This window comes from Misgurnus anguillicaudatus, chromosome 12 (assembly GCF_027580225.2).
Source record: "Misgurnus anguillicaudatus chromosome 12, ASM2758022v2, whole genome shotgun sequence".
In the NCBI taxonomy this organism is placed as follows: Eukaryota; Metazoa; Chordata; class Actinopteri; order Cypriniformes; family Cobitidae; genus Misgurnus; species Misgurnus anguillicaudatus.
Window position 1 is genome coordinate 40,089,377 of NC_073348.2, and position 12,134 is coordinate 40,101,510.

Here is a 12,134-nt window from a genome sequence, read left to right on the forward strand (position 1 = left end):
GAAATATACATTTTTTATGGGTTATTTTAACCCAATGGTTGGGTTCGTTTCTTTTTGACCCAATACTGGATGTAAAATAACCCAGCATTTGTTTGAGTGCACATTACGTTTTTTTACATCAAGTCCACAAAAACCACTAAAGGGCCAACGGTCCTGTGTCTCTGGTTGTGATTATTGCGTTTATAGCATCTCATCTTGTTTTCATGCCTTGAGAGAACAATACTATTACAAACTACAGTATTACTGGCAGTATTGCCGTGTCTGCAATTGTAATTAAAGATGACATGATGAAATATAAAGTCAGTAAAGCGGCTTTGAATGGCCTCTGGATTGTTTCAAGCTAATGTATAAATGAATGAAGCTGAGATTGCAGATCCTGTACATCATAAGTGTTGCAGAGATGAGATGAACTTTCTTTCTGAAGGTTCTCCCGACTGACAGGAGTTGAATCTAAAATCTAATTATGGGTTTGCAGTATAAAATCTCTCTCAATAACACTTTAAAAAGAACTCACGTGTGAACGTCTTCAAGTCTGCGCCTATTAAAACTTTGAGTGACAGGTGCTTACTTTTACTTGAAATAGTTTATGGAAATGAAACTGCCTTTTCACTTCAATTGAGAATTGGTGTGAATCGACAGCTCTGTATATAAGTACTGCTAATGCGCACTTAAGCTTGATTTGAATATTGTTTCATTTGTATGCAATATGAATGAGAAACAATTCTGTACGTCTACACGGGAGCTCAACTCCTTAAGAAAAAATATAATAGAATCAAATGTGAGTGCTAAACCCAGCTAAAGTCAAGTTTTTGTGATTTAAAATCATCCTACATAATGTGAAAAATAACCTTCATATCTTTAATATTGACCAAAGATTGAAATCAAGTAGTGAAAAAATTTCTTAGTATTTTTGTCTTGTTTTCAGTAAAAATATCTAAAAATTCTTAAATGAAGATGCTTTTTCTTGATGAGCAAAACGACCCAAGAAAATAAGTCAAGACCAAAAATATCAAATGTAAGTGATTTTGTGCATAAAACAAGCAAAAATATCTGCCAATATGGTAAGCAAAAAAAACTTGAACATTTTTCTTAAACACTAAATTCATGAAAAATTCAAGAAAAATTTGCTTACCCCATTCGAACAGTATCTGTTTCTCAATATGAGTTCTTCAGCGATTTTGCGTCCTTGTGTTCTTGCTCTATGTCCTCATTAACCGCTGAAGGTCATTTCCAATTCTCAAGAACGCAAGTACAAAGGACGCATGAAAATACCCAGATATGTTCTTCATATCGAGCATAGACTGTAAAAAAAGTTGGACGACGCCCTTTCGCTCTTTTCCATTGGTGAAAAGTGAAGCCGTCAGTGTCCCGATACAGCGCTGACATCTTGGGTCTTGAGTCTGCGCAGTAGCAATTTCGGGACCAGTCCTGCGCAGCAGTGAGCAGAAAGTAAAGCTGATAAGCAAGGCCCCGCCCTCGCGCTCGCGGAATGCGCATATTACAGCTGTCAATCATGATGTGACACCACTGTTTTTATAGCATTAAATAACAAACTAAAAACAAACTTATTTTAAAAACAAACATTACAATTTTCATCAACGTGATAAAAACTACAGTAAATGATAGAAACCAGCTTCAGAAAAAAGATAATTGAAGTGTAATTGAATTGATTAGTTGGTATCAAGTCCCATTGAATAACATAGGGAGGCGGGGTTTATGACCTATACTGGGACCAGTCACTGGGGGGCGATCGAGACGTTTTGGCTTCACTTTTCAGGGCTTGTGTGGCACGCTAGATATGGAGGATGCATCGAATGCAGACTTGCACGCTGAAACCGCTTTACGGCCCAGAAGTCATTGCGGCAAAACAATGGCGCAGGTCAGGTGACCAACAGGAAGATGGCACACATCTCAATTCTTACAAGTGCGTTCTGTGTTCTTGCGACCTTCTGAGTTCGTTCTTCCAAGTTCGCCTGGCAAGACCGATCTCCACAAGAAACGCAAGTACGTTCTTTGTGTTCTTGGAGTTGAGAAACAGCCAGTGTTGCCAACTTAGCAATTTTGTTGCCAGATTTAGTAACTTTTCAGGTAACCTAGCAACTTTTTTCCCCAAAAGCCCTAGCATCAAATTTAGGATTTTTTTATTTATTTGGCTGTTTTTAGCAACTTTTGAAAGGTGACTCAAATCTTAAGAGCATGTATAATTGTTGTTCATTTAGTTAAATAAACTAACAATACAGTGCTTTAATTGTTGTTTAATTGTTGTTTATTTCAAAAGTTAAACAGAAAATAGACTACATAAACTGTGAGTGTAGCTGTTCAGTATCATCGTTATAATTAACTTTTTTACTTTTATAGCCTTCCATATATTTACATATTTTTTCAAACAAATCTAAATGAACATATTTTAAATAATGTTTTTGCTGAGATGGCATGTCAGTTTGAGAAAACTCATTGTGTATTGTGTATTTTATATATTACATTAAAGGTGTAGCGGAGGATTTTCTTGAATTTTAAAAAAGAACCGCCTTCTCCACTTTTTAAAAAATGCAATTGCGCAACACTCCTGATTGACAACTAGGAGGACCAATAGTCTTGTTGATCCACCCGGAAAAAGAAAATCCTCCGCAATACCTTTAAGATGCTGTTTTGCATTGATATTAAGTAACGACATCATCACATAGTGACATCACAGCATCATTTAGCAACTTTTAGTAACAAATCATTCCACCTTTAGCAACTTCCTCAGAAAAAAAGTTGGCAACAGTGATTGTGGAGCATAGCAAAATAATCGCACGATTTATCATTACACTCCTAATGATGACTGCCAAAAAGCGTCACAAGTAATGTGAATTTAAGTGAGAAATGAATGCAGAAAAGTGATGGTTTAGTAAGAGAGGAGTCTTACAGCTGTGACAGGTCGCTCCGCTGTATCCCGTACCCGAGCAGTCGCAGTGAAACGTGCTCCACGATTGAGAACAATTTCCTCCATGTTCACAGTGACTCGGTGAACACCTGCAGAAGAACAAAAACACATCAGACGTCTGATCTCAAGGGCACAAATAATTCAGACAGTATTACAATTACAGCCTTTGTAGAAAGTCATGACTCATGTATGATGTAAAACCTTGCTGTTGGCTCAGTTATATTTCCAAATGAACTTTTAATAATAGATCAAAGAAAGTCAGCAGGTCAAATACTGCAACATGGCAACCCAAGAAAGGAACAGCCGTCATTTCACGGTCTAGGTTAACTATAGACACGATATGAGGAACCCACTTCTAGTCAACATTAACTTGAGCTTGGTTACCTGTGGTTTTTACCAAATTAATTAAGAGATTTTGTTTGCTTTCATTTATTTATTTCATTTCATTTATTATTGGGCTATGGTTAGACAGCCTTGCTTATCATAAACATCTGTTTGGATGGCTAATAGACATCATGTAGTACGGATTATTTGTTATAAAACTTTACTCCAAATGAGTCTTTAGAATGGACTGACTGATGTGTGTTGGTAAGTTTAACTTAAACAAGAACTCAACTTATTTTACAGTGCATAGTAATATCTGAAAACATTTATATTGACTATAAAAATATAGTAATTTCTTCATCATCTTACATGTAAAATACAATATGTGTCCCTGTCTGTGAAATCCAGACTAATGTCTTATAATCTGCCCTACTGAAAAAAAAACAGCTTAAACCAGACAAAACTGGGGTGCGTTTCCCAAACAACGACGTAACTCGTTGCTGAACGACCATAGTACGATGCATCGTTGGAGAAACTAACTACCTTGTCACAACTGTTTCCCGAAAGCATAGTAACTTTGTCGCACATTCGTCATTTGAACCATTTTTGTTTAACTACATAGTTGATGATGTCACTTGGGAGGTGAAGTACTAATTAATCTGTGCAAATCGATTTAATGTCAGATTATTGCTGTAAATAACATATATTGCATCGGAAGACTGATTTTGTTATAGTGATTTAGTTATCTGTTTTTTATTTTCAAGATATCCCAGGGATTCCCCAGGGTCTTAAAGCTCGTAGGCTGCGCACAGTTTTCAAATGCAGCGCTTTCATTTTGTTTACAAATTTAAAGACGTAAAATAAAATTGTATTATATTTATAATGATGGATATACACTGTACTACATGTTTTTTGCTTATTTTATTCAAAACCATGATCAACGTAAGTCTACATCAGTGGTTCCCAAACTTTTTCAGCATGCGGCCCCCCTTGTGTACACTGCATTTTTTCACGGCCTACCGAAACAAAATTTATTTTTGTAATATTTTAATTAAACAAAACATATAAAATTATACCTAGTAGTGCTATTGGTTAGTTGCATTATTATTTTTTAGGTTTAATTACACAGAATTCATGATAAATTAATGTATTTTTTAAAATGTCATAAAACTGGGGCCCCCCTGGCACCATCTCGCGGCCCCCCAGTTTGAAAACCACTGCTCTACATATTATAATAACAAGGAACGATGCTTCTAATGACAGGTAAAGAGCTGTCATTCCAACGACACAAGTTAGCGATGGAGTTTGCGAATGTTCGTTTAAACAATGGTTTCGGGAAACACCAAATCGTCGAACGATGTTAGTAACGATGTAACTTACGATGTTCGTTGGCTAACGATGCTTTTGGGAAACGCACCCCTGGTTGACTGGTTTTAGCTGGTCTCCCAGTCTAATTTTCACTGGTGTTGCAGGCTGGTTTTAGAAAGGTTTTGGACACCTTTTTAGCTGGTCAAGCTGGGAGACCAAATGTGCGTTTTATATATATAACACGTGACCTTTCAACATCATTACGCAATTACGTGAGGTCACGCTGGCACTTCACAGGACCGGAGATAGATGAGAAGTTGTGGTTTAAAAGTGCATATTTTTTATTTTTCCTGCCAAAACTGACCGTTTTTAAAGATCGTTTAGAGTCCTTCGAAACTGCAATTTTAAACTGCATTAAAACTGTTAAATATTGGGGTCCACCAAAGTCCATCAAAACGAGAAAAATCCTGAAATGTTTTCCTCAAAAAACACAACTTCCCCTCGACCGAACAAAGAAAGACATCAACATTCTGGATGACATTATGGATTTGGATGACGGAGTAAATTATCTGGATTTTATATTTAAGAAAATTGACTAATTCTTTAAAGCGGCTACCAACCAAACAAACATCTTAGCCAAGCTGGCCAAGTTTTCAGCCTGGTAAGCTGGTATAATCTGGTGGGTAAGACGGTCTCCCAGCCTGACCAGCTAAAAAGTGTACAAAACCCTATAAAACCAGCCTGTCCAGTTAAAACCAGACTGGAGACCAGCTAAAACCAGTTAACCAGCTTAGGCTGGTTCCAGCTGGTCTTTTCAGTAGAGTAATAATTATACATTATTGATTCACATTAATTTCAATCTTATAGATGATCTTACTCTGTAAATATAAAAAATATCAAGGTTATGTTTTCACAGAATGATAAAATTTTATCTGTCAGTCACAAAAACTTGACTTGGGTCACACATTTTCAGGTTGTCAATGACCGTACGTACCCCGTTAGAAATAAATCATATCAGCGTCTCTGACCAACAAACGGCTGTCACATTCTCTGTGTGTCTTTGTTGTCCGTTTCTCTAACACATTATTCACACTCGTATTACACTGTACAGCAGATATCTTTCACCACATTCCCATTTGCGGTCACAATGATGAGCTAACATGATCCGTTCACACGCTTCTCTTTATCCACGAGCATCAAACCTGCAGAAGTGCTTTCAGTGTCCGGGACAAGTACACGCTCGGCTCCGGTTTCACGCTTTGTAGCTTTTAAATCTGAACAGGATCAAGTGTGCAATTTATTCTGGTAAAATGGTTGCAAGGACACTTCAAACCGAGAGAGAAAAGAAAAGTGTGGGTCTCACAGTAACCGGTAAAACACTGAGAGCTCTCTATATAAATGTTGGCTCATCTGTGTTATTCAGGAGCCACACAGAAGATCAGAACTGAAACGACTTCACACAGACGCGCCGCTCGGTCGGACACTTCTGTTCTAATGTAATCCACCACCACCAATAACAATCAGACCGACACACAGAGACAGACAGACAAATGTGCAGAAAGATAAGACGCAACCACCATGTGCCACGCAAACTAACTGTGGTGTGTGTTTGACTAACAGGATAATCCTGAGTGACAGACGACACATGAATGATAAATAAAACAGTGCTGGGGCTTTGAAAGATTTGAGCTCTGTTGTGCAAATCTGTACAAGAATAATAATCTACATGTTTACTGCATGCATCTCTGAAACTTTTGCAGTCATTTAGTTTACTTCAATGTTGCATCATGCTTGCAGATAAATTTGTGTGTTTGTAAACTGGTCAATGTTTCATACAGTCTGTTCTAAACTACGACTGCACTGCAAAAAATGATTTTCAAGAAAACAAATTCTTAGTATTTTTGTGTTGTTTTCAGTAAAAATATCAAAAAAAATTCTTGGATTGGGATGCTTTTTCTTGATGAGCAAAACGGCCCAAGAAAATAAGTCTAGTTTTAGACCAAAAAAATCTGCCAATGGGGTAAGCAAAAAAACACTAAATTCAAGAAAAATTCAAGAAAAATTAGCTTACCCCATTGGCAGATTGTTTTGCTTGTTTTATGCACAAAATCACTTAAATTTGACATTTTTGGTCTAAAAACTAGACTTATTTTCTTGGGTCGTTTTGCTCATCGGGAGAAAGCACCTTGATTTGGGAATTTGTATATATTTTTGCTGAAAACAAGACAAAAACACTAACATTTTTTTCTTGAAAATCATTTTTTGCAGTGTGCAACTAATTATTATTTTCATAATCAATCAATTAATCAAGCAATTATTTATTTATTAATCAACTAATTGGATAAAAACAAATACTCACTCAATTAGAATTTTCACTTATTAAAGCTAAATAAGGCACTAATTTAGGGTATTTACATGTAGAAGTGTACTTTTAAAATGGCAAAAAACACAGGCAATTAGAGTTTTATTAATATCTTTTTGATTTTTATTTTATTTTTATTTTATATCGTATTGATTTTCAACCTTAAATTAAAACGTTTGTGCAGCTTTTAAATGGTAAAACATCTTTAAATGTCAAAATATTAATAAACAAAACGTATTGAGTCTTCAGGGATGTGCTTGCGAGGAAATTTTCCCACAGATTAATAAACTCTTTTTAATCTTCAACTCTAGACCTTGATGAGAGTTAACATTATTCGTTATTAACAAAATAAATAATCCATATGATATGAAAGTAATATACATGAGTTGTTATAGTAATAAAACCTGGATTTCCCCCTTACTCAAAACAGGATGATTAGTTGTTAGCTGTGTGGTTCAATACTATTTTTATGAAAACCCAACAACAATTAAACAAATACAAACTCACTTATATTAAAGGTTGGAGTTAAACCTTTATTAATCAGCATTCTTTTGCGTTTTTGTTTACGTCATGGTTGCCAGATCCGCATAACAATACCAGCCCAATCGCCATACAAAATGAGTCCAAAAGCATCCCAATGACTACTCACAGCCCAAATACCAACAACTAATGAACCAAATCCTTATCCTAATCTATAAACCGCAGATAAACATCAAAAAGCAGCCCAATTCAGAACTCTGCCAAAAGGGCGTGGACCTGGCAACACAGGTCCACTAGTTTGCAGTGAGAAGAAGCAGCACCTGACAAAGGTGCAGCTCGCGTTGTATGAAAATTAAATGTGTGTTGTATGGCGCTGTGTGGAGCGTGGTGCATATGACGTCACAGACCGACTAATCGATGAAATTCATTGATAACAAATTTTATAATCGATTATTTTATTGATTAGTTGTTGCAGCCCTACACTGCAAAAAATGACTTTCTTACTTAGATTGTTTTGTTTTCAGTACAAACATCTAAAAATTACAACATGATCTCACGAATTTCCATGGTACAGTCATGGAGGATTTCGCTCATTTATCCGTGTCATTGTCACGGATCTCCGCATTTTTATGGCCGTACCACAGACTTTCTTTTCCGTGTCATTCTCACGGATTGGTTACTCAAATGTTTTGTCCTATTTTCTTACAATTGTCGCTTCGGTTTAGGGTTAGATTTACATAAAATGACAGTCCTACTCAAACCCAACTCTAACCAAACGCCAGGCAACAATGGTTTAAAAATGTGAAAATCTAAACAAATTAATTAGAAAAAATTATATAAACCAATAATTAAAGTGACATCCTAATGCAAACACCAGTCCCTAAATATGTGCTGATACCAGTGGCGAAGCAAGTGATTCCTGGGCCCATATGCAAGACAAAAATTACGGGCCCCCTTAAGCCAAAGCCCCCCCCAACCTTGCCCGTTGGCACTGTTAACTGTGGCGCGCAGATCTGTTAACAACATATACTTTGAATAAGGTAGTCAAATATTTTTACTTTCCTTTTTTACTTTAAAGGGTAGATTTAAATAAAGAAAAACGAAATGTTTTGGGTAGTTTGTGACTTGTGACTAACTTCTCCGCCTTCTCTTTTCTCTTTGAGGCCCCACTTTTATGATTATATTAATCCATCCTTAATGTTCATGTAGATAGCCACTATATAAACCTCTCACACTGTGTTGTCTTTTTTTTGGCGCAGTGATGCGTCATGTAAAAAAATTATGGCGTAGTAGTCTATGACAGCCGCAGAGTGCAAAAAAAAAAATAAACGCAAACAAGAAATGACGGGAAATTAGACATTACGGAGAAATAAGAAATCACTACACATGATATGCATACAAAAATATATTTATTGCTGCCACAAATAAAAATTAAATTAAATTTTTTTTTTATTAAAAGCTGGGGCGGGCATAGGGCTGGGCCCCCTATTGGCCCGGGCCCATTTGCACGTGCATACCCTGCATGCCCAGACGCTACGCCACTGTGATACACTATGTACAGTAATAATCTACAATGGTACATAAAATATAATTCTGATTTCATTTTGACTTCACATATAGCCTTTCTCTAAAATATGGTTTCTGAACAGAAGGAATGAAGTCTCAGCTAATGAATACGGAGGAAAATCTGCCTGTCAAAAGTCACAACAACCAGAATCAAAGAGGGAAACTGGAGAAAAGATGGAAAAGCGAGAAGCAATCAAAATGTGTGATGACAACGCAGAAAAACTAAACGCAGCCCTTTTTCTTACAATCACTCTCTAGCCTTGCCAACAAAACCAAAATTAAATCTAAGAAAAAAAAAACTTGTCCTGACTGAACGAAAATAAATCTATTTGAGCAGAATATGTATGAGAGCAGGAGACTTGAATCTGCACTATGAACAAAATTCGACAAGCGGCAGCTTGACAGCATCGAGACTCGTGTTACCCGCGCCGCCCTTTATACAACACTTAACTCGCCCCTACGGCAATCAAAGGTCAACTCATCGAAACCTTAAACACAGAGGTCTGACAACCAACGAGATGAAGACCCATACTGAAAGACAAGTACAGCAGGTGAGAGGAAAAAACCTCACACCAGACCGGAGATCAGAGGTCAACCTCAGGAAATGAAGACAGACAGAACGCAGGCCCTTTAGTGACCTCATCAGCAGAAACACAGAGGAGAGAAGCAAGACGCAAGAAATGCAAACAACGCAATGTCAAGGTTAACTCGTCTATACGGTACACAGGGATTTATTAGCATTTAAAAGAAAATAGCAAATATAAATAGTAAAACACTTTAAAGTGGTGTGTGTAAATTTTAGCAGCATCTAGTCAGAATTGCAACCAACAGCTCACCCCTCAATTTCAAAATGCATATGGTTTCCACAACAGGACAAACATGTCGTCAACGTAGGGATGAAACGCTCTCTGTATTACAGTTTGTCTGTTTAGGGCTACTGTAGAAACATGGGACCCGCGGTGTATGGAGATAAAAACGTCTCATTTTAAGATAATAAAAACAATACAGTTTATCATGTAAGGTCTTTATACACCACTGATAATATAGTTATGTAGATTAGATTGCATTTCTGTCAAGAGATCTTTATAAACGTTACACAATGAACCTTTAATGAATGAAACAATGAAACAAAGTGAATTGCATTTTCACAGCAATATGGAAACATCTACATCCTTACATGTCATAGTATATCAGTCCTTCCAGAAAAACGTTTTTTTGTGATTGTTGCAGGCAAAAATCCTTGATCTTGCGGCACATATTCTTAAAAAATGAAATGGAATATGTGGGATTTTATTCAATTGTATGCGATAAAATTGCGGGAACTTGCAAAAACTGCGGGAACTTGCAAAAACTGCGGGAACTTGCAAAAAGTGCAGGAACTTTCAAAAACTGCGGGAACTTGCAAAAAGTTTTGATAACTTGCAAAAACTGCAGGAACTTGCAAAAACTGCGGGAACTTGCAAAAACTGCGGGAACTTGCAAAAAATTGTGGGAACTTGCAAAAACTGCGGGAACTTGCCAAAAATTGGGGGAATTTGCAAAAACTGAGGAAACTTGCAAAAAATTGCGGGAACTTGCAAAAACTGCGGGAACTTGCAAAAAGTTTTGATAACTTGCAAAAACTGCAGGAACTTGCAAAAATTTTTGGGAAATGTTAGCTTAGCGTAGCGTAGCAGAGGTTCTACCAGGAAACTCGAATGTTACGTCATTCATTTCACAAGGCGCAATCAATCACCCTGAGAGTATATAAGGCTTGTACTCATCCGTCTTTGCGTTCGCAGATACTGATGCCAGCATTTACACGCTCGATGTTCAGTGCATATGTACACTAAAGCGTTGTTACCTGTAAACACGCCGATTCAAATGATGAGTGATTTTATCGGGCATTTGAACTGTTTTCCTGGGATTTTCTCATCTCGTTTCGTTTCACCTGCACCATCGCGAGGAGCTCTCACAGAAGGTTAAAGACTTAAAAAGGGAAGTCTTCAAGCTTCCTTAAAAGTGTGTAACCCTGCAGTACACAGGGAAGGATACCACAGGCCGTTTCTTTTATGAACAGTGCAAGAACATTTGGATGATCTGTAAAGTGTAACCATAATATTAATTGACTGTCGCACACTCTGAACGCCCGCAGCAGATGTCTCTAATCATTATTGATTGGCGAAGCGCTGCACCTGCACGCTGGGAGTCGCCGTGCCGGCTTTGGAGGGAATGCTGAAGTTTGTTTTCTCCCTCATCACAGGATCTTTGTCTTTCATCTACAATACCAAATGCTCCGCTTATTATTGGTTTTAAACCGTACGCGAATGTTTTGTGAAGCAAAGACATGGAATCGACTTGGATGAAGAGACTATTGCTCGCGAAATTTCACACATTAATTCCGCGTGTATGCAATGCATGACATGCTGCAAACAGGCAAATGACGCGGTCTAATGTTCGCGTGTTTCATTGGAATAAGGAATGCGCAAAGTATACAAGCTTCATCTGAACTGTCCCTTTCAGTGTTTTCCTAAAACATCAATAATATAAGGTACTATTTATTCATGTAACAGGTCAACGTCCTATTCATGCTACGGTACTACAATGCAAGTTGCTTAATGCCTAACAGTATTCATGCAAACTGTTCATATCAAATGCAAATATTCACGTTAGATCTACACTCACCTGACCCTAATTACAGACTTTAAGGATACGGGGATACGCTATTTTACGAAAATTAAATCTTATGGTAGGATACACCATTAATATATCATTGGAGAATAAAACCTGGTCATACAGCGTAAAGTTTTCAAGCACACATTTTGTTGCTGAGCAAATAGTAAGTGTGTGTGTGGTCGAATGGCAACAGTAATGCATATTGTCAATTTTGAGCACGAGGTTCAGCATAAATGTTTCCATCTAAAGCTTTGTGCTTTAATATCTTCAGTTATGCACATGTATAAAGTACGAGAATGCATCAACTTTTAACTGTACTTTTCAAATGAGACTTTATTCCAGATCTCAGTCAACTTCTTATCCGAGCTCGGTTGCGTTGAACATCCCATCTATGTATTTGGATTATCTTCTCCTAAGGTAAGCTCTCTTATTCATTATGCTGGATTGGCTGATAGTGCACAGTACATGCTTTTACAACCGAAAGATAGCAATGACTATGTCTTACAGCACAAT

General features: G+C 37.1%; 1 protein-coding gene across 2 annotated transcripts in view; it reads right to left on the reverse strand.

The window, feature by feature from the left end:
• cntnap3 (contactin associated protein family member 3) overlaps positions 1-12,134 on the reverse strand; it is a 127,322-nt gene that overhangs the window by 37,324 nt on the left and 77,864 nt on the right. For both annotated transcript variants that reach the window (XM_073874618.1, XM_073874617.1), the window contains exon 11: positions 2,909-3,015. In XM_073874618.1, the coding sequence (XP_073730719.1) occupies positions 2,909-3,015 (107 nt within the window). The remainder of the gene's footprint in view (positions 1-2,908; positions 3,016-12,134) is intronic.